At 37.9% G+C, this 24,444-nt stretch overlaps 2 protein-coding genes across 3 annotated transcripts in view; both read right to left on the reverse strand.

The window, feature by feature from the left end:
- Positions 1-24,444, reverse strand: part of LOC110459485 — a 78,680-nt gene that overhangs the window by 6,407 nt on the left and 47,829 nt on the right. For both annotated transcript variants that reach the window (XM_021511776.1, XM_021511768.1), the window contains exons 11-12: positions 15,845-16,432; positions 3,440-4,738 (exon numbers count right to left, since the gene is read on the reverse strand). In XM_021511776.1, the coding sequence (XP_021367451.1) occupies positions 3,440-4,738; positions 15,845-16,432 (1,887 nt within the window). The remainder of the gene's footprint in view (positions 1-3,439; positions 4,739-15,844; positions 16,433-24,444) is intronic.
- LOC110459501 lies at positions 18,114-23,052 on the reverse strand. The gene is made up of 2 exons (XM_021511787.1): positions 21,625-23,052; positions 18,114-19,366 (listed from the first exon to the last, which is right to left on the reverse strand). The coding sequence occupies exons 1-2, from the start codon at positions 22,436-22,438 to the stop codon at positions 18,279-18,281; spliced, it is 1,902 nt and encodes a 633-aa protein (XP_021367462.1). The 5' UTR covers positions 22,439-23,052; the 3' UTR covers positions 18,114-18,278.

The raw sequence follows: 24,444 nt of genomic DNA on the forward strand, positions 1-24,444 counted from the left end.
ATAACATTGGTCACCAGTCTAGACCTACCCCTCCTAAGTTACATATAGTGTAACACCGAGGACATATAACATTGGTCACCAGTCTAGACCTACCCCTCCTAAGTTACATATAGTGTAACACCGAGGACATATAACATTGGTCACCAGTCTAGACCTACAACTACGAAGTAACATCCTGTAATACTGAGGAGGAGATATTATCAAGGTCATTCATTGAGTAACTTCACATGTACAACAGAAACAATTATATACCAGTCTAGTTTGATAGACATTGTGGAATTTTTTGGAGAGTATTTCAAGCAGCCAGACTGTCACTCAAAGACTGTGCCAAGACAAGTAATATCTGTTAAAAGAATAATTTCACAACTTTGTTTCTGAAAGTGGTTAATTTTGGGAGGTACTTGACAGCAGATGTAACCTCTGTATTGTGATCTGACAATGAGTCAAGAGGAAGGGTGTTTGGGGGTTAGGTGTAGCTGGCAGAGATTAGAATGGGGGGAAGACTACTTTATAAGTGTCACTCAGACACAGGTTAAAGATGTCATTGATGGGACTGTGTTGCCAGGTCCTTCAACAGTTCTCAATCCGCCAGCATGGGCCAAGTCGTACATTACTTGGTGCATTCGAGCAATTCCTCCTAAACTCACACACACTGATTTGGTATGATGGGGATGATGATGAGGATTTGAGGAGTATAGAGGGGTTAGGAGATTGGGTGTGATGGGAATGGTGATAAGGATTAGGGGCTAGGATTGGTGTGATATGGTTGGTGTGATGTTTTAGGGGTATAGTAAGGGCTAGGTAGGAGATTGGTGTGATATGGTTGGTGTGATGTTTTAGGGGTATATTAGGGGCTAGGTAGGAAATTGGTGTGATATGGTTGGTTAGGTGTTTTAGGGGTATAGTAGGGGCTAGGTAGGAAATTGGTGTGATATGGATGGTGTGGTGTTTTAGGGGTAAAGTAGGGGCAGGGATTGGTGTGATATGGTTGGGTTGGTGTTTTAGGGGTATAGTAGGGGCTAGGTAGGAAAGTGGTGTGATATGGTTGGTGTGATGTTTTAGGGGTATAAGGGGGGCTAGGTAGGAGATTGGTGTGATATGGTTTGTGTGATGTTTTAGGGGTATAGTAGGGGCCAGGTAGGAGATTGGTGTGATATGGATGGTGTGGGGTTTTAGGGGTAAAGTAGGGGCAGGGATTGGTGTGGTATGGTTGGGTTGGTGGTTTAGGGGTATAGTAGGGGCTAGGTAGGAGATTGGTGTGATATGGATGGTGTGGTGTTTTAGGGGTAAAGTAGGGGCAGGGATTGGTGTGATATGGTTGGTTTGGTGTTTTAGGGGTATAGTAGGGGCTAGGTAGGAGATTGGTGCGATATGGTTGGTGTGATGTTTTCGGGGTATAGTAGGGGCTAGGTAGGAGATTGGTGTGGATATGGTTGGTGTGATGTTTTAGGGGTATAGTAGGGGCTAGGTAGGAAACTGGTGTGATATGGATGGTGTGGTGTTTTAGGGGTATAGTAGGGGCTAGGTAGGGGATTGGTGTGGATATGGTTGGTGTGATGTTTTAGGGGTATAGTAGGGGCTAGGTAGGTAACTGGTGTGATATGGATGGGGTGGTGTTTTAGGGGTATAGTAGGGGCTAGGTAGGAAATTGGTGTAATATGGATGGTGTGATGTTTTAGGGGTATAGTAAGGGCTAGGTAGGGGATTGGTGTGGATATGGTTGGTGTGATGTTTTAGGGGTATAGTAGGGGCTAGGGAGGAAATTGGTGTGATATGGATGGTGGGGTGTTTTAGGGGTATAGTAGGGGCTAGGGAGGAGATTGGTGTGATATGGATGGTGTGATGTTTTAGGGGTATAGTAAGGGCTAGGTAGGGGATTGGTGTGATATGGTTGGTGTGGTGTTTAGGGGTATAGTAGGAGCTAGGTAGGGGATTGGTGTGATATGGTTGGTGTGATGTTTTAGGGGTATAAGGGGGGCTAGGTAGGAGATTGGTGTGATATGCATGGTGTGATGTTTTAGGGGTATAGTAGGGGCTAGGTAGGAGATTGGTGTGATATGGTTGGTGTGGTGTTTAGGGGGATAGTAGGAGCTAGGTAGGGGATTGGTGTGATATGGATTGTGTGGTGGTTTAGGGGTATAGTAGGGGCTAGGTAGGAGATTGGTGTGATATGGTTGGTGTGATGTTTTCGGGGTATAGTAGAGGCTAGGTAGGAGATTGGTGTGATATGGATTGTGTGATGTTTTAGGGGTATAGTAGGGGCTAGGTAGGAAATTGGTGTGATATGGATGGTGTGATGTTTTAGGGGTATAGTAGAGGCTAGGTAGGAAATTGGTGTGATATGGATGGTGTGGTGTTTAGGGGTATAGTAGGGTCTAGGTAGGAGATTGGTGTGATATGGTTGGTGTGGTGTTTTAGGGGTATAGTAGGGGCTAGGTAGGGGATTGGTGTGATGTTTTAGGGGTATAGTAGGGGCTGGGATTGGTGTGATATGGATGGTGTTAAGTTTAAGGGGTATAGTACGGGCTAGGTAGGAGATTTGGTGTTAGGGGGCTTGGAATAGCTTACCTTTTTATAGGTATATCAGGGGCGACTTAGGTTTTATTATTTAGGAAAGGTAATGTTATTTTAGGAAAGGTAATTTTATAAGAAATACACTGGGTTTAGCAGTTTATATAAATTCATGTTCTGGGGCTATTGTGAGGGTACAGATGTAATAGCCATGTGTGGGTACTTTCTGGGTAAATATGTAGGTCATAATCTGGAGATTTTTATTGGAAGTAAAGAAATTTTATGTTGATATAGACCTATCATAAAATATTCCTATATTTTTGTCAGCTACCATATTTTTTTTCCCTAGAGCATGACATGATCAGGGGACGTCTCCTGTAAAGCGTGTAATTAACAATCTGCCGAGATCTGCTGCAGTAGACACTATATAACTGAGGAAGACTGTCGTATTGGCCCTGACGGTTGATCCCGACAACCCAACAACATGATGTCTCGCTGCCGTGGTGATATTACTCGCATCTGATAACAGCAGATAATGAATGAGTGAAGAAACAAAATGTAAACAAACAGGTCTGATCAGTGGGAGCAGCCAGGTGATGAGTCATCGTGCAGGCCACTGTACACAAGTTGACAGACTGCCGCCACTTGTGGCACAGTACATGGAAAAATAGGATAAAAGAAGGAAAACTAAAACATGACAGATATAGATCAAAATGGGGTGAAACATGGTACAATACTGTGTAAAAAAAAAAAAAATCCTGAAGGTTGCTATGGTGACAGGGCTATAGACTCAGAAACACAGATGAAGCTATTTCCTGGTAAGATTGTAGGAAGACAGAGACAATATAATCTACCAAACAGGACCCTGTAACAATAACGGAGTAGGCTTGTATATAGGTGAGTGTTAGGTTGAGGATACATAACATACCATATCATCACCCTCAGAAAGCACCCTGGCCACTGGGTTGCTGATGTCCATTCGGTTTTCCTCCTCAGAGCGGAGTGTCTGGAGTCGGTAAGCATATAGGGCACATTCGTCATCAAGCAGGGCCTCAAGGTAGCGCTCATTGGTTCGAACACTGACCTTACGTAGCAAACTTTCCTCATCACGTCTCATCATACGTAGGGGGCTTGACCGTGCAGGACTGGACATCACACTTGCCTTGAGTGACAGTGATCTGAAGGGACTGCCGAGACCTAGTGGGGACCCACTGACTGACGTGAAGGCAGAGTTAGTGTTGCCTATACTTGGTGTCGTGGGACAGAAGGCTGTGCGGTATGGAGACTGAGGCATAGACAAGTTGTCCAGTGTCTCCCCCTGGTAGGGCGAGTCACACACAGCTGACCTACTCCCATGTGACAGGTCTATTGGACATGGTAGTTCGGCACCACACTCGCGCACTGTGGGAGTGGTACCACACACGCTCACTGTGGACATTTCTGTGATGATTTGTGAGGGTGGGGCCCTGTGACTTTGGGCAGCCACCCGTTGGTTCTGTGGAGTAAAGATTGGGGACATCCAAGGACCCATGTTTGGGGCCATCCTATGTTCACTTGAGGGTTGCTTGGTTGTATCACAGTCTGTGTGTGTGTACTGTGAAGTCACAGACACTGGTATGTCAGCAGGATTCACAATCACATTATTGTTCTCAAAACCACTGTACACCATCGTGTCACTAAATACAGTGCTTTGACCTTGACTTGTAAGATGACCTTGGGACCTAGCAACACTTTCCTTAGATGCATTATTTCCATTGAGAGAATCACACTCTGAACTGGTGCGGTTTTGACCTTGTGTGACACTATGCCCTCGACCGGTCAGCTGCTCCTGGAGTTGTTGCTCAAGTAACACCAATTGCTCTTGTTGTTTCCGAATCATTTCCAAGTGGTAAATGATGTTTGTGGTCTCTTGGGTACCACTGCCTTGGTGTATCTCTTCTTGACCGTCATATTGTAAACGAGTTATCTCCCCTTCTAGCCTCTGTAGATGGACATGAGACTCGGAGATGCTCTCGTTTAGCTCGGCAATGCTCTGTCTTTTCCTTGTGCGTTTCACATGACCCACAAATCTGCTGACTCTGTCCTGCGTGTCAGTTGTTCCAGTCACATGCTCCGTTGCAGTAGTTTCACCCTGCTGAGGTGTCTGTCCATCCTCTGTCTCATCTGTGTGCATTGCCATTTCTTTTTGCTCAATCTTACGTTCAAGCTGGACCTTTTCTCCTATTGCCTGAAACACATTTAAACACTTATTAAATTCAATTCTAAATGAATTCTGAGAAAAACATTAAAAAAAAACCTCAAATGTTTTTGTATCATATCTGTAGATTCCAAATTACGGGTAAATGATTCGTCCAATATTTTCCAGTTTTGTATATTTTAAATGAATTTTAAAAGCTTAAGAATCTGTTCTTGATATTACGGTAATGCCTAGATGAAATCTAACTAACTTTTTGACAGAAATGAAAAATTTGTTTCAGTAGATTAGAATGGAACTAAACATGAGGAGAAGGAAACACTGTGCCTTCCTAAAATCAGGGGATTACTGTTTACTGTAGAGTAAATGAGTTCACTGAGCAACACATTGTGTGTGGATGGCTTCTGGAGTGGTGGAGATTAGGAGTCGTAACAATGCGTAGTGACAGCACGCCATAACTCCTGCACCACAGATTTGTTTTATATCTGATGCTGTGTAATTTGAAATGTAGTGATGCTAACAGATTATCTCCTATCTGTTAATGGAAGTAGCTATGAATGGTTCATCAGCAAATACATTGGATCCCGACATAGCCATTCTCCACAAACCAATCATCCTGTTCACCTCGAGAGGCACCATTTCTGAAATCCATCTGTCATGTGACCCGACTTTTCAATTATTACCCCGATGTAAGACCATAACTGTGATGAGAAATCTGACTTTTAAAATCCTCTCTCATGAGACATCTTGAACGTGACTGTATTCCGAAACCCTTTGACGAATCCACTATTCACCATTTACCAATAATATCCATATGAACTCATTGCTAATTTTGCCCTTCACATGTAATTACTATACAGGTTATGCTGTGTACAAATATAAATATTTGCTGTCATGATAAATTCGTCCTCATTTATGAGGAGAGAAATTGCGGCAAAAATGTCCTTGTATACAGTACTCTCCTGAGAGACTCGCTTTTTAATGACTTCTCTCGTGTCGCATCAAAAGTTATAAAACATACATTTTTAAAAGTCCTACCATGACAGATGAAGAGAGAAATATCTGGTACTACTGGGGAGGATGGGGGACAGCTAACAATAAACACAGCATTCAAGCCCTCACAATACAGCTAACAAAAAACACAGCATTCAAGCCGTCACAATACAGCTAAAAATAACGCAGCATTCATGCCCTCACAATACAGCAAACAATAAACACAGCATTCAAGCCCTCCCAATACAGCTAACAAAAAACACAGCATTCAAGCCCTCACAATAGAGCTAACAAAAAACACAGCATTCAAGCCGTCACAATAAAGCTAACAATAACGCAGCATTCATGCCCTCACAATACAGCAAACAATAACCCCGGCATTCAAGCCGTCACAATACAGCTAAAAATAACGCAGCATTCATGCCCTCACAATACAGCAAACAATAACCCCGGCATTCAAGCCGTCACAATACAGCTAACAATAACCACAGCATTCAAGCCCTCACAATACAGCTAACAAAAAACACAGCATTCAAGCCGTCACAATAAAGCTAACAATAACGCAGCATTCATGCCCTCACAATACAGCTCACAATAAACACAGCATTCAAGCCGTCACAATACAGCTAACAATAACGCAGCATTCATGCCCTCACAATACAGCTAACAATAAACACAGCATTCATGCCCTCACAATAGATTTCCCTATATCAGCAGCAGCAAAAACTAAGAAGTACCTTCTTAATGAAAACATCCTCATTAGATCTATGTAACAGAATCCTAATCAGTAACATTTTAAGTTATTGCCAGTTTTGGAAAGTGTCCATATCTACTGCCATCCAAACAGTAGATAATCAACTGCTGTGCCATTCATTGGCTACACCCCTCCTGTTAGGATGCGTAGTAGATCCTCTTAATTTACTAGATTAAATATCTTGTAACAATACATGGTTGTTTAGCCTAAAGGAAACCACTTTGTCATTATTGTTCACACATATTTAGAATCAATTTATTCATTTTTTGCTCCAAGTTTATAAAGCCAACAATTGTTCCTCAATTTTGACAAGATGTCATTTTTTTTTCACCGCTCAAAGGATGTCATTGAGCCCGGTCACCTCTACTTCCGGGTCACCTCTAGGTAACTCCTCCCCTGTCACCTCTACCACCCCTGTCACCTCTAGGTAACTCCTCCCCTGTCACCTCTACCTCCCCTGTCACCTCTAGGTAACTCCTCCCCTGCCATGGTTCATCATTCTTGTCACCTTAGTTCACAATATCATTTTTCTTCTTCTGTTATTTAACTTTAGCAAGGAGACTTTGCCCAATCAAATATTTGCCCTTTACCAGTAAACTCCATGTTTGCCAAGCATTACTTTCATCCTTCATGTGTTATTACTATTTATATTATGCTGTGTAATTATATTTGCCCTCGTAATTAATTCGCTTTCATTGCGGAAGTTGAAAAAGGCGAAAATGAATTGTGTCCAAAATTTCCTTGTATACAGTATGTTCTGATTTTTTTTTAATAATTAGTTTTAAAATACAATATTCTGTTATTTTCTGACATTTTACCATATTACATGTTTTCTAGTTTTTTCCCCCCTTGATATTTAGCCATTTTTTTTCTCTCATTTATATTTATTGGCCATGCCCTATTATATTTGCTTATATTTAGCCATGCTCTTTTATTTTTGCTTATAATTGACCATGCTCTATTATTTTCATTTGTATTTTGCCATACTCTATTATTTTCTTTTGTATTTGGCCATACTCTATTATTTTCATTTGTATTTGGCCATACTCTGTTATTTTCATTTGTATTTGGCCATGCTCTATTATTTTCTTATATTTGACCATGTGTTCTTTCATTCTAGCATTCTTGCATTTTACAATATTCTACTTTTTGTTGTTTTTCACTAAGCTCTTTATTATTTTTTTATAGATTTTGACCATGTGTTCTATTATTCTAGCATTTTATTTTACAATGTTCTGGTATTTCACCATCTTTTCGAGTTTATTAAATAAAGACCATGCTGTATTTTGTTTTAGTTTTTGACATCATTCTTGTTAATAACTTTTAATCATATTCTATTTTTCTTGTATTTCCGAAAAAAAAATCTAGCATTTTACCATGTTCTTTAATTTTGTTTGTGTGCTTTTTTTTCCAAAGTTAAAGGCACAGATCCCTGTAGAAAAGAGGTAGAAATATCATATAAAAAAAAAAATCCTAGTATTTTTTCCTGCTCTAGTTTTTCACCATGTTGTATACAATATTTGTATTGCTATTTTACCACCATGTCCTGTTTTTCTAGTATCTGACCATATTTTTAAAATTTTCCAGGTGTTTTTTTTTTTAAGGAATTTTACTATGTTAATTTCCGGATATTTTACCACCATTTCCTATTTTTCTAGTATCTAACCAAGTTTTATTTTTTAATCTTTACCAACCTTTTTTTTAAAAGAATTTTACTGTCCCCAATTTTCTAATATTTCAATACATTTAATTTTTTCTGGTATTTTAACACCATGTTCTATTTTTTCAGGTATTTCATCACATTCTATTTTATTACTTTTTTGATACTTTATCACGTTCTATTTTTCTGGTATTTTATCATGTCCTAGATTTCCATTTTCTGCTGTTTAATCAAATTCCATATTTTGGCTTTCTGACATTTCACTCTGTTGTATATTTTATCCCCTCATCTGAATGGTATCTTGTGTCAAATTGAAAAGATATAGTGAAAAAACCTACGTAATTTCTGCTATAAAACGTGTACATCATCTCCAGGCATCACTTGTATTAAAACCCCTATCATGAACTATGAATATCTGAGATAGCATGAAGCTAACCACCCACTCCCATGTCAATTATAAAAACATGTTCCCTGAAAACGCTTCCTGTTCTGCTGGAGAACTATAGATATCACGGTACATATCATGTAGATAAAAATCCATGTAATTCTTTTCCACATTTATCAGCATGATGAACACCTGGCCTAACTTTTATAAGCAATCTAATGTATTCAACAATTTTACTAATTAAAGATTTCCTGACGGTATTTTAGTTGAATTTTGAGATACACTACCAGGACAGAGGGTAGATAGGTCAAATCATGCTTCCCTCTATATCAAAACAGTCTTCTGTGTGAAATACAAGCACACTTTACACCCATGGACATCCATAAATATGAGTTCGTTTACAGCTGAGAAATATCTTTGATCAGTAAGTTTATTTTCTCCCAAGTATAAAACATTTCTCCTGCTATTTGAGTACGAAGGTTTATAAACAGCTTGAAGGCTCGTTGGAAAAAATAAATCATTGTCATTTTATTGATCTGCTGTGTAGTCCAACGTCATTCTAGTAAGTTTCTTTAAAAAAGTCCTAGTATCTTAATCAGCTGTAATGAATCATTTGAGAATCAGACAGAATGACAAAAACTAAATGAATTAAATCAAATCCAGGTTCAATCAATATAACACAATATATTCTTTTAAAACAATGACCTTTATAAAGATGGAACAACTGCTTTGGTTTCTGATAAATTGCACAACAGTTGATCAATGGTTTCAATCAGCTGATTGGATATCGTGAAAACAATTGCATAATTAAATATTTTTTGTTATTTCCTGTTTGTAATTTTTGTGATCCCCTGTTTGTAATATTGGTGATTCCCTGTTTGCAATATTGGTGATTCCCTGTTTGCAATATTGGTGATTTTCTATTTGCAATATTGGTGATTCCCTGTTTGCAATATTGGTGATTCCCTGTTTGCAATATTGGTGATTTTCTATTTGTAATATTGGTGATTCCCTGTTTGTAATATTGGTGATTTCCTGTTTGTAATATTGGTGATTCCCTGTTTGCAATATTGGTGATTTTCTATTTGTAATATTGGTGATTCCCTGTTTGCAATATTGGTGATATTCTATTTGTAATATTGGTAATTTTCTATTTGTAATATTGGTGATTCTTTGTTTGTATAATTGGAGATTTTCTATTTGTTATTTTTGTGATCTCCTATTTGTAATATTGGTGATTTTCTATTTGTAATATTGGTGATTTTCTATTTGTAATATTGGTGATTTTCTGTTTGTAATATTGGTGATTTTCTATGTGTAGAATTGGTAATTTTCTATTTGTTATACTGGAGATTTTCTGTATGTAATATTGATGATTTTCTGTTTGTAAAAGTTTGCGATCCTCTGTTTGTAATATTGGTGATTTTCTATTTGTAATATTGGTGATTTTTTATTTGTAATATACAAGATTTTCTGTATGTAATATTGAGGATTTTCTGTTTGTAATTTTTGTGATCCCCTGTTTGTAATATTGGTGATTTTCTATTTGTAATATTGGAGATTTTCTGTATGCAATATTGATTATTTTCTGTTTGTAATATTGGTGATTTTTTATTTGTAATATACAAGATTTTCTATTTGTAATATACGAGATTTTCTGTATGTAGTATTGATGATTTTCTGTTTGTAATATTGGTGATTTTTTATTTGTAATTTTTGTGATCCCCTGATTGTAATTGTGTTGATTTTCTATTTGTAATATTGGTGATCCCCTGTTGGTAATTTTGGTGATTCTTTGTTTGTAATTTTGGTAATTCCCTGGTTGTACAATTTGGTGATACCCTGATTGTAGATTTTGGTGATCCCCTTTTTGTAATTTGGTGATCCCCCGTTTGTAAAATTGGTGATTTTTTATTTGGAATATTGGCGATCCCCTGTTTGTAATATTGGTGATTTTCTATTTGGAATATTGGCGATCCCCTGTTTGAAACATTGGTGATTTTCTATTTGGAATATTGGCGATCCCCTGTTTGAAATATTGGTGAATCTTGGTTATATTGACGATTTTCTGTTTGGTAAGTTAAATTTTAGAAAGATAGGAACGATTTATAATGAAATTACACAGTTTAAAAGAAGTGCAAAAAAAATATGTCATTTTTGCTCCCACCAGGAATGTTAACTGTAAATAAATAGATTCCCAGTCAACAATAACGTCCACCATTGTGACGATACCGTCCCTCAGGGCTGTTTAATAGCGAGACCTATCCTTTGGAATTTCCCCCCTAACCATCTCGCGTGATCTGAACAGGAAATAGTTGTGGTTTACCACATTAGGGGCCCAGACTCCCATATCGGATGATGTTATGACGTTATCAAATTTTCACTGAAAGTCCTTCCCTTCCGCATGTACCATGTATTTTCATTCCTCCAAGCATGATCACTCAATGTCATTTCGTTTCAGCATCAAACCAAGAATTGGAAATGTCCACATATTTCTGTCCAAAATCAATATATCTAACAAAATTGGGATCTGACACTCAAGTATTCAATATATCAATGAAAACTCTTGAACTACATTCATTTGTCAGTATGCAACACCTTTCTTCCTAGTGCTCACAACAACATTTCACTCCTTATAAATGTTGAGGAACATACATTTCAGTAACAATGACTGCAAAATATCAATTACGGTCTTATTATCAGGAATAAACCTTGAATTTCACAACTCCTTAAATTTGCCTGAAATGTGTTTTTTTATCATAAGCAAAGCTAAGCGCATCAAGATAAATCTATATGAAGGGATTATTACCATGTAAATTGTTAAACAATCTGGGCCATTTTATGACTGTTTTAATTTAATTCAATTTCTATTTTTTATGATGACTTGATTTTTTTTTTTCTCTCACTGAACTCCACATAAAGCTGAGCTTATCCATCGGAATCTTGCAACCCTGTAAAATCTACATGATCCCTTTTCATGCTTACGATGGTATTCCGTCATTACCCGATAATCTTAGTTAAATCAACAGCTAGTTCGTGTACACCTCAATAAACTGATTACCCGACGTCAATTACAAGGGATTTACTCTGCAGACATTCAAATCCTAATTTCTCCACAAAATAGTTGAGATAGAAAAATTCAATAAGTAACCAAATCACTAAGATAAGGAATAAGGATTCCATATGTAAGCAGATCTTCCAACAAACAATATGAAGCAGTCATCTCTAAAAAAGAATCCTCGTTATGTAGAATATTTTCACGGGATAATGTACACCTCAGATGATATTAAATTTGTTTCCACTGGTTATTAAATAGATGACAGTTTTGAAAATTGCTTTTAAGTGTACCTCTTCCATAATCATTGAAATTTATGACTATACGTGAATTTATGAAACTATCAAATTATATCATAATGTCATATTAAATGTGCTGGTATCACACACAAGTTTGATTGAAATGCTAGATAATTAATGTGAAATCCATCTCAATTAGTATCTTTACCAGTTAAACGTAATTATTTACGATTAAAATAAACTGAAAGTTGATATGTTTCTGGAGTGAAAACTAAACCTCTAGTTATGTTTGACAATACACTAACCAACCACAGAGCAACATTCACTACCAAAGTTAAAAAATCTTTGTAATTTGAATACTTCTGACATAAATGGTCATTTGTCATGTCATTTACAATAGGTGATTGCTAGTCAGCAGATAATATGTCTTTTGAATTAAATATTAAATGTCACTATTCTTTTAAATACCAGTTATGTCACAATTAGTGGGATGAATGCTTTCTAATTATTTTTTATTCATGCTAAGCACTAAATGTTAAAGTCTTTATCCCATATATTTAAATATCATTGGAATTCATCCACTGAGATGGCTATTCTAACTGCCACCCTGGGGTGATGAGATGTCTTAGAAAAAACACCCTGAAATTTCTATTTCATCTCCTGTCTCCTTAAAATAAAGACCATACATTATTTTATCAAAACCTACATATAGGTTGAATTTTAACATGCCTCTGTAAAAATTAACACAAAAAAGATAAATATTTTGAACTGTGGGTCAAATATGAACATGTTTGAGTGACTAATGACCTACGGAGATCTATTTACCGAAGGTCGGGTTGGATTTGAGTGTCTCTGCAATAAATAACCACAGAAGGCAATATTCCGGCTGGTAAGTTGGAATTCGGCCTTACATGCTGATGTTCACAGTGTTATAACATCATTGTATCATGGTCGAGGCACTTGATCTATAAACTTTGGCGTATGATTGTAACTACCAAAACACTTGGGTCTCCTGAGTGTTACTACAGCCGCACATAGGTCTCTGTACATTTGCTGTAAAACCAGAAACTTGTCAAATGTGCTGTCGACTTTATCTGAGGGTGTCATCCAATCAAACAATTACAAAATCTCTCAGTTAGCTCCCTAGGGCTGTACACCAAAACAGAATCTATCCTGTAAAGATTCGGACCAAGCAAACATTTTATGGCATTTATAAGCATTATACGAAAATGGTTTCACAGAAAAAGCATATTTGGCAGCCAAATCACTTAAATTTCCTTTTATTTCATCAATGGTTCCATGTGTCTAGTCATTTAAGGACAAATCAAAGTAACTATTTTTATTCGAATCAATAATTTTCTTCTTAAAATTCTCATATCATCGTTGACTGACATTGTAATTTCTTGTATAATATTCAGTCTAATCTGAGTGGTGAAGGCAGTGAGCGTACTGCTGATTGTGATTTTATTTTCTAGTCTAATGAAGTTTAAGGTTTGACTAGTGATTAACCAGGAACTACAGTATAAATCAGTCAACAGTCATTCACACCCATGTCACAGCACTCACAACATTCCCCTGATGGTGGCAAAAATAAATACTTCAATGTCAGCCATCACTTGAGAACAAGCAACAGTTCTAGAATATCACTCAAGAGGAAAATGAAATCACTGGTAAATACTTTATAACTATTGACACTAAAATCACTGGTAAATACTTTTATAACTATTGACACTAAAATCACTGGCAAATACTTCATAACTATTGACACTAAAATCTAAAATCACTGGCAAATACTTTATAACTATCGACACAAAAATCTAAAATCACTGGCAAATACTTTATAACTATTGACACTAAAATCACTGGCAAATACTTTATAACTATTGACACTAAAAATCTCAAATCACTGGCAAATACTTCATAACAATTGACAATAAAAAATCTAAATCACTGGCAAATATTTAGTACTATTGACATTTATGATCTCAAATCACTAGTAATTTTTTATAATTATAAAAATTTAAATTGCCAAATCACTGGTAACAATTGACATTAAAAATCTCAAATCACAGGCAAATACTTCATAACTGTTCATATTGAAAACTTGAATCATCAGCAAATATTTTACCCCTTTTTATACTAAAAACCTCTGATCACTGGCAGTTTACTTTTGATATTAAAAACCCCTACTCAAAGATATATATTTTTTCACATTACTACTGACATTAAAAACTTAAAATCACAACCAAATAACTATTGATAGTAAAATCCTTAAATCACTTGCAAGAATTTTTCAACCCTTTTGATCACTAAAAGTCTGAAATGACTGGTAAATATGTTTTAACTACACACTGAAAATTCCAAGCTTATTTCTAAAAAGCTATTGATATTTGCTGCTTTACAAGCTCCAGTAACTGACCGATACTTCTGCTAACGCTGAATCTCAAAGCATAGAAAAATACATTAGAACTATTGATTCTAAACAACCAAATCACTGGCAAATTACTCAAATCACTGGCAAATAACGCAAATCACTGGCAAATAACTCAAATCACTGGCAAATAACTCAAATCACTGGCAAATAACTCAAATCACTGGCAAATAACTCAAATCACTGGCAAATATCTCAAATCACTGGCAAATATTTTATAACTATTGACATTAAAAATTCCAAAGATACTTAAAGACTCATATCAAAGGCAAATACTTTATAGATATTGCTCCTTAAAGTCTTAAATTAGCCGCCAATACTTTGTAACTTAAACTCAAATCACTGGTGTATTTTATGCTCTTTTTTTTTTACTAATGATACAAAATAAAAACCGACCTCAAATCACTAGCAAATAATTTATAACTATTAGTACTGAAAACTCAAATCATAGACAAACACAATGTAACTATTGAATTAATACGTATTGATACCACTGTTGTACTAAAAATCAAACATCATTGCAAAATACTCTATAACTGAGCACTTTAAATCTTGACTACCATCTTGAAACATTGGTAAATATGTTATAACCATTCATACCTCCATTGCTCTAAAAATCCAATATCATTGGCAAATAGTTTGATACCTAGTAATAGACCTGAATCACTGGAAAATATCTTGTAACTTTTGATTCTCAAATCATTGGTAAATTTTTACTTAATAACTCTTGATACGATCCTCTGCATGCTAATCTTTATGGAGGATTACATGATGCAAGTTAGTATCCTAGTGTGGGATTAAATATTGTAACAATTTGTTAAGTTTTTGAGATGAAAGTAACCTTCACATAAATGATTATGTTGATCAGGTAACAAATTATACGACCAATGACATCACCCTGTTCACAGTTGTGTGTGTGGATTGAGTGAAACGTTAAGTTCATGGGCAGTAACATCTCAATCATACAACAATAAGCCTCATACAAAACAGTTTTTAAGGACTATCTGCATATTTAGCTTCAAGGGTCAAAGCAACTGCATTTGCAGAAAAAAGTGTATTCTTTAAAAGAATGCAACAAATATAATTATCTAAATTAGTGCATGCCATTTTTATTATCTGCTCAATATTTCTAAGATATCAATGTGATTTAGGATCAATGACGCATCTTGAAAGTATATTTATTTAAGTATGGTTACAATAATTTCCAGGATTGAATTTTTGACAAACATAATTTAATGTACTCTGTAAAATGCTTTTAAAGCTCATGACATTCTGAGAGATTTTGTGCTAAGTAAATGCAAAATATTAACCTAATTTTGCATACACTACCAATACATTGTAACCTTGCAACATAATAATATGTAGTTAAGCCCCCTAAAAATCTTCAATCAAACATTAGCATATTTTTGTTTTACAGCTTCAAGCAAATGCATTTCTGGAAACATACAGGAAGCACAAGGCTAAGGATAAAACATTGTACCATAAAAAAAGCATGTAACATTTGTTTTTGCAAGCTCTTTTGATTGGAATTTTTTCAGATGCATTGAAAAGGAGACCAAGCTTGATAATTTATGAAACCTGAACATAGATCATTTTAACCTTGGTATTTGACCTTGACTTACCTGAAGCTGCTGACGGTTAGTGTTGGCGGCACTGTCTCCATATCCTGTCCATGCCGTGGTGCCTGGGTAGGGGTTTACGGGGCCGCACGGCACCACACACGGTACCTTGGCCAAACCTTTGACATCTTGGCTTCCATGGTTGAATGTTTTGTAGAAATCCTGGTTTCGTGTAATCCCGGGGGTGGTGAGCTGGGCGTGGCTTGGGGGTGGGGGTGCGAGGTGTGCGCTAGTGTGTCCATGCCCCGTGGAGCATGCCTGGGTGGGGTGTCGTGTGCGCGGTGCTGTACTGGCCTGGCTGGTACAGAGGCTGGCAGGATGAGTCATGGACAACACTGCCAGCTCTGCCACAGATGAAGGAGATGATTCGGTGGCGGCGGTTTGTGATGATTCATCGCCAGCAGCCGTACCACTGTAGTGCTGGAGAGCAGTGGTTGCATCATCACCATTAGCATGGTCTCTCCTGTCACTGTGTCCCCTCCCCTCGGGCCTAGCCTCCCCACCCCCGGGCACCGAGTTCTCCTTGTAGTCGTCCACAAAGGTATCATTGGCCGACAGCGGCTGGAACAGGGACTTCTTACTCACCTTCTCCTGTAATCAGTAATCAGTTCATTACACACCTATCGTAATTAGTCAGGGAAGCATTATAGATCTAAGGCTGGCAAATCAAACACCGTGGCTATACAACGCACATTTACAATAGCTTTTCTCTGGAATGAGATATATCAAAGATCTGCTGCAATCACCAGTAAAACATAATTGTCAACGATTAACATTACTGGGGTAGCCATAACTGCATTTTCCTAATCTTTTTTAATTTTTTAATTTTAATTGTAATTCCCTTTTGATATACATAATTGATTATAAGGAAAAAAAATCAATTAAATGTGTTGGGTTATATATAAAAGGACAATGCAAAAATATTGAGGAGACAAATAAAGTCATGAAAAAAATAAAAAAATCATTTCCTGTAAGATGAAGTAGAAAACTAGAATCCATCACCCAGAGTCATTTTGTATATCTCTACAGAGATGAATTTTTATGTCTAGATTGACGCCCTACTTCAATCTTATCCTGACAGTTGAAATTTCTGGGTCACTAACTCACGGGGAGGTATTACGTATTTAATCCCTTACTTTTACTCATCCAATTGTAGTTAATTTCTATCTGGATATAAAAATGAACTTACAAATTTGGCTGTGATGTATGACCTTGTAAAGACCATATGATAAATAATGATATTACCATAATGTTTTTCAAAAGAGTAGTCTGTTTCTAGGGAATGTTTTTAGTGTTAAATCAAGGAATAATAACACATCATTGATTGATGCTATAAAGAAATAATATATATAATAGGACATTCAAATGGATGCTGTTAAAGGGAGATAATCCAGAAAATGTAAAAAAAATAAATAGAATTGTACAAATTAATATTACATGTATCAACGTAAATTTTAATATTTGCACATCCAATATACACCACCACATTTCTATATGACCTGGGTTCAATTCCCTTTCAGATGTGTAAATGTTTAGATTTAAAACATATCCACAGATATCTAATAATTCACATTTTATAAACAATAACAAACACAGATTTTTTAAGATTTACAGATGTATTATAAAATAAATCACTAAGTATTTACATTACAAAACTGTTCTACACATAATATAATTTACATAGCATAGCAAACACATACTTAACTAGACAAAACATAGAACAAAATCAAACAAACAAATTGCATTTAGGGCTGTCTTGGCTGCTGCATATATATATTACAAAATTACCAGCATGAAGGAAGATAAATTCAAGATTCCCTACCAGGTGCAAGTCCTAATCCTATGAACAGGAAAAGGCGGTCCTGGTTAAGGGAAATGAGGTAAGTATTAAAGTTTAGAGCTGGTAGACAATGAACAAATGAAGAAATTGAAATTGAATGAGCAGGTTGTGGCCAGGCGAGGTCCTGAGTCCTCTTGGAGAACCAGGCGAAAGTCCTGTACCACAAAGACTGCTATCATACATAGTTTGGTTACATCGCCAGGCGAGTCCTGAGCCCTACTGAAGAACCAGGCGGAAAATGGTCCTGTACGATGTAAACTGTGTATGACATGTATATGAAATGAATGAAACCCCAATGACTTTGGGGCTAATGGACCGAATTGATTATGCGCAGCATGAGAAAGCCCCAAATAATTGGATAGAGTTGAATATATGCTTAAACTAGTATTAATGACTATGTATACATGTAGATACATCTGCAGAAATGGTGTATACATATGTATGAAAGCTGCATATACTAGTAGAAATTCACTATGACACATGATAAAAGCATGTTAAGGCCTAACAAACCTGTTGATGTTTAAAAAGAAACAAAAAAAAATAACATGAGTCTGGAAAATGAATGTACAGAGAGTCACAGACTAAGAGATGAGGGGTTCAAACATGGTCCCTTGAGTCAACAGTTAGAGACCTCTGAGCAGATTTGATGGTACTTCTTGACGTATGGATATATCTTTGATAGCAGTCAGATGACCATCGTCCTAATGTCTTAATAAGATGATCCTCTATTTGCGAATTTGCAGCAGAAGTAGCAGCGCCAATGCGGAACGAATGGCCACTGTATACTCGATCATCTAAACCAAGTCTGGAAATAACTGTTCGCAAATAGGAAATAAACGTGGTGCGCGATAAAGGCGATCCAGAGTCTGTCACAAAAAATGGATCTAGATCATGTATTGTGCACCTCCTACCAGCTGTCGTGGTCCTGAGGGACAAATAGCGCTTCAAGGTTGTATAAGGGCATACAGATTTACAGGTACTATAGAGCACTATAGATATACCCTTCCTAAAAGGGTCACATTTAGAAACCTTGAGGGTTATATGGACACATTGTTGTACAAGGTCGATGTTCACGTCCTCCATACATAGATGACGAGTAGGGTCAAAAGCCCCAGTCACACAGAATTCTCCACAGCGAAGGAAACCGAAAAAGGCGACAGTACAAGCTGTTTCCATCATCACGTCGAGGAAAGGGGAAAACACCCCAGATCGTAGTAGCAGACAAATTTTCTCCAAAATGTTGAAAGTAATAGGTAAGCGTGGTTTACGCGTAACACCTTGCTGTTTCTTCACTCCATTGAGGATAGTGTTGAGTCTGATGAAGGCTTGACCGTCTCGTGCAACCAGAGGGTTAGCATGACCTGCCCGCATATATGAGTAACGAATACCGCACAAATACAGTTTGATAGTAGATGCTTTAATATTGAGGGTTTTGAAGCAGTGTGCGACAAAGAACATCAATAGATCTTCAGACACTGGTGGCATAGTACACAACCAATTGACACCGCTAAGAAGTAAAAAAGTTTTGTAAGCGGTGAAGCCTGTATGGTAAACCCCTCGCGTACTTGAAGTAAGAGCTGAATCCCAAAGGTCGTTTACTGTTTGGTTTAATTCCACATTACTTGACAGAACTCTGGGCAGGGACATGGGCGACTGTTGGCATGAGGTGCTGCTCTCCGGAACTCCTGGAATTTAAAGCGAGAAAGAGCATCAGCGATATTATTGTTCACACCTGCCACATGACTAGCATTCACAGTAAAATTATGTTTAGCTGCACACCAAGTTAGTCGACGCATAAGGGACATGATACGCGGCGATTTAGACCTCCCTTTGTTTATGATATCGACGGTACCCTTATTGTCACAATGAAATAAGATTCGTTTGGTGGACCAGGCTTGCCCCCAAAGTAGAGCAGCTACCACTATTGGGTAAAGTTCGAGGAAGGACATAGATGGGGCCGAGTCCCCAGAGGCCTCAACGACTTCCTTAGGCCAGAGGGACGCAAACCATTCCGTACGAAATATTCCCCCAAAGCCGACGGTCGATGCTGCATCAGTGAACAGTTCGAAGTCAGGATTGCTGGTAAAATGGCTTTCATAAAAGAAAGAAATACAGTTCCAGTCTTGGAGCAGCTTGAGCCACATACGAATGTCTTCTTTACACTCTCGGGTCAATCTTCCATGATGGTGTGGCTCCTTTAGGGCGGACATCAGTGCAAGAAGGTACGAGATGAAGCTGCGGCCTGGCAGGATAACTCGCATTGCAAAATTAAGATGACCGAGGAGCTGTTGCAACTCACGTTTAGTACACGATGTCCTAGCAAGCATGCCACGCAAGAACTCTGTAATTCTAAGCACTTTGTTTGTAGGTAAGCGTGCTTCCATCCTTTCCGAATCCAGGATAATACCCAAGTATTCCATGACTGTGGAGGGTCCCATAGTTTTATGAGGAGATAATGGGATCATCAAACGTTTGAACAACATAGTCAGGAGGGCCATGGTTCTCTCCCCTTGGGCTTGCGGGGTGTCAATGACTAGAAAGTCATCAAGTAAATGAAAAATATGTGTCATACCATAATTATGTTTGGCGATCCAACACACTGCAATGGACAGTTGATCGAAAATGATGGGGCTGGAGCGGCAGCCGAAGGCTAAACGATGATAAAAATAGTACAAGTTGTTCCACCGGAAACCGAACAAATGCCACTGTGATGGGATGATAGGGATATTCTTGAAAGCATCCGAAATGTCAGCTTTACACATAATAGCTCCTTTACCTAAATTTTGAATGGTACGAATGGCATCGTCAACTTTGACATACTGGAGAGAGCATTCAGACTTGTCTATTAACTCGTTAATACTGTGAGTATCTGTAACAGTAGAATTGTGCGGAGCTGACAAGTCCAAAATAAGTCTTTTCTTTCTAGAATACTTGTGCTCGGCTATTCCCAGGGGGCTAACACGATAAATGTTATAAGGCGGCACTTGGTAAGGGCCGATGACGAATCCTTTATCCAACTCTTTAGTAATAAGTTCTGACACAGACTCTGGATTGTTTATAGCTGAGCGATTGTTACGTGATTCATGTGTACACTGTGGTAATGGTGAAACTTTAGTGTCAAAACCCTCTTTCAAGCCGTCGCATAGATAATTAACGAAAACCTTATCAGGGTGAAAAGTTAATTCTGTTTTGAGTCTATCAATGTTTATAGGGGTTGACGCTCTGAAACTGCAAGAGGAAAATTCCCTGTCCATGACATCTCTAGAAACTAGTCACTTATTATTTGTTGCATTGGTCTCGGGATTGGTACGTTTGTCCTTATTTTTTTGACAGGATTTCTCTCCGTGCTGCTCACTGAAACATTTTGCACATATGTGAGCTCGTTGGCAAGTAGACCAAGTACAACCTTTGGAGTTGAAGTTGTTGCATATCACCTGCCCGTTGTGCCAAACGTTTGGGCGATTACGTTTGTCCGTTTTGGATTGATCTCTATCTGATCCATTAGAGTGTTTGTTCCCATTAAACTGATCACATCTGTGAGTGGAGTGTTCCACACTACGGCAGGTGTTGCAGGTGATGGGACGGCGTCCTGCTACAACAGAATCGTAAATGTCCTTGTCGCGCATACCCCATTTGACCTTGAAATTTTCTTGCTCAATGTATTGAGCTGCCCTAGCTGAGAACATGCGGTGGTACTCGTTAAAAGCCGTTGCACCATGAGTGTTGTTGAGGCGAATTATGATAGCTTCATACCTATCAAGTTCATCTCTCCTACTAGGAAAGGCGTCGGTCACTACACGCTTGTAGATTCCGAAGGCAGTGATGAATTCAGATATGGTGAGTTCTGAATGTTTACCTCGCCGGCCTGATGTATGCAAGTCACGATCGGGCATAGGAGACTCGGTACCGGGAACAAGGAGATTGGCAAGATTGACATCCTTACCTTGGATAATTTTTTTCCTCAAGGCTGGTGACACAATGTCGATCTGAGGGAGGAGGTCAGCGGGAATACCGTCAGAATCGGCATGTTGTCTTAAAGTATCCAGCGTAGCCCCTGACGTCCTGTTGTCGCCTACGCCGCTCCTGATATTTCTGAGATTGGTATACGCCGTCATCATGTCGAAGGCGGGTTCGGCAGACGTGGCAAGTTGAGTGGACTGAAAAGCTTTAAATGTCATCTCCATCAGAGAGAGAGTCCGAGTCAAGATCGACGCAGTGTCCTGGTCTGGAACAACATGTATGGGCGCAGCCATGTTTGTTGGTGGTGATGTAGAATCCCTACGCGCTGCAGCACATGTAGCGGTGGCGCGGTCACTTGGGGGAGAAGTGCGGGCCAAATCACTCCTCGCGTCACCCAAAGAAAAAGAGGGCTCCGCGTCCGCATCAAGACAGAGTTCGCTCTCCTGTGGTAATGAAACCAATGGTCTACGTTGGTTCCTCGTGACCACAGCGTCTGTTACGGTAGCAGAATGCGTATTTGTAACGTCCGAATCAAAAGAGGAAAGGGTTTGTCCAGTTTGACGAGACAGTCTATCTCCGAGTCCATTGTTTACATTCGTCTGAAGCGACGACGGCCTTGACACAGAAAGTAAACAATTGTCCTTATACATTTGAATCAGTGCCGCTCGTGTAATGCTCGAATGGGAAACGGTGATTCCTTTTTTAGAAAGTTCCTCTTTTAATTGTTTCGCTGTCCAGTTAGCGGGATTTGTGGAATCGTACGGATGAATTCGAGACGTACTCCGTTTAGGCGCCATAGTGAAGTCGCCCAATAAAAGTTCTCCCGCCGGGGATAAGTCAATAAAAACACACAAATGAAGGTACCTCCCGGTAGAAACGTATTACACAACGGTTAAAGAAATCAAACAACAATGTTCCGTAATAAATTGTTAATAGGGTAAAGGGTGTCTATCGTACGGATGGATATGAGACGGTCTTCATTTATGCGCCGTAATAAAACACGTCCAGAATGGGTTCCCCTCCTCTGGGAAAAGTCGATAAAAAACACGCAAAATGTAAGTACATCCAAGTGGGAAACGTATCACACAACGAAATAAGATATGAATGAGTAATGCTCCATAGTAAAGTGTAGAAAAGTGATGGTGATTGGCGGAAAAATCCAATTCGAACAATGAAAAACACAGGGAGATGTGGACAGGTCAGCTCAGCATCTCCAAGTGAAGCTAAATATAGCACGCACTAATTAGTATGCATAATGACAGACCCAGACAGAGGTCATAGTTCATGTAGTTGACTAAGTGTACTGGGCAATGGATACATGCCCATATGTAAGCAACTAAGTAGAATGAATGACTGAACTGAAGTATGAAGACACAATTGTTTATAAACAAAGTTTAATAATACTTATTAAACCACAAATTTTCACCCTTTCTAGAATTTTGGGGTAATTTGGAGTGTCACGTTTTTGTAAATTATTTTATGAACCTTTTTTCATTTTGCTCATGTCTTACTGTAAAATCAGTAAAATGATTTCTTTAATTTTATCTTTGAAGTATGAAACAACTGGTCCAAATCCATATGGTACCCTTTAGTGACTTCTTGTAAAACATGTGACATCATGTCTCGTCCTATTTGACATTGGATAAACCTATTTATTTTTATTATATTTCCAAAATGTTGTAGCCTTAAAAGGTTATCAATGCAGGTCATAGCTGAACAACAGTACCAGGTTCAGGCTAGGGTATTGTTGTATTGTTTCCTGTGACATATGGTCAGGGATTTTTTATGGCTTTGAGTGAGAAAAAATAGAAATTTCAGTAAAAATGAATGTATTATTACATGTGTTTCACAGCAAAATGAAAAGATAGCATTTGTAGGAAATATCGTTTCTTGTTCAAAAAATAAAATTTGAGCATTAGATGAAAACAACACCAAATTAATAGTGTCTGTTTCTTCATACAACCAATGACTTCTGTTTTGGGGTGGGGTTGGGATTAATCTAATAAAGGTTTCTTGATTTTGAGCTTCCAAAGTTTCTTTAAGGTGAAGAACTAGGTGACCCTGACCTTCAGCCTCAGTTCCTTGTGTTATTTTGGTGAAAAATGAACCACATAACCAGGTAAGTTTGCTGTCTTGTTTCATTTTTAACCTTCAGATTAATGTTCCGGAAAGCTGAGGAAAATTCAATCAAAAGGCCATGGCTGACAATAACTGTCTGATGGGTAAAATGTGACATGTATTTGTTTATCATGTAGTTGGGAAAGCCTACAATACATAAATGGTATCAATTCTTAAACTTTCAATCAAATTGTGCTCTTAGGTTAATCTTGTCACTTTGAAATCCAGGGGTTCCTCTTCCCATAACAACTCTCTGCACCCTTGAAACAAATTGTAGGCTCATGGTCTGCCATTTGATTGGTTTCATACATAAAATCTGACCAATAGCTGGGCTGAGACGGGTCTTCTGAAGTACACCAAAATCAAACATGATCTATTTTACTTTTGTGCATCTCCTACTGGAGAGATCGCACTCTGGTACCTGGTATGCAAGATTCTATAAGTTTCCTGACAAATCAACTTACAAGTATCATTTGAGTTTGTCATGACATATTCAAAGGGTGTAGAGACCATATGTATAATGGTACTCTTGGATTTAACTAAGTTTAAATTAAATACACATCATCTAAAATTATAAAAGATAGGAGGACATGAATATTGTAAGTGATTTCATAAAACTAATTAAATATTGGGTCTGCTCATGATGGCAGAGGATGGGAATCCCAATCTGATGGTGTTTTTCTGC

Source organism: Mizuhopecten yessoensis, unplaced genomic scaffold, assembly GCF_002113885.1.
Source record: "Mizuhopecten yessoensis strain PY_sf001 unplaced genomic scaffold, ASM211388v2 scaffold1313, whole genome shotgun sequence".
Lineage (NCBI taxonomy): Eukaryota > Metazoa > Mollusca > Bivalvia > Pectinida > Pectinidae > Mizuhopecten > Mizuhopecten yessoensis.

Bases quoted from the DNA above. Each gene is read 5' to 3' on its own strand.
- LOC110459501 (XM_021511787.1), bottom strand. From the start codon at position 22,438: ATGGCGCCTAAACGGAGTACGTCTCGAATTCATCCGTACGATTCCACA. The intron at 19,367-21,624 runs GTAAGGATGTCA...TTTAAATTCCAG, and splicing joins GAGGAAAAAAATTATCCAAG to GAGTTCCGGAGAGCAGCACC.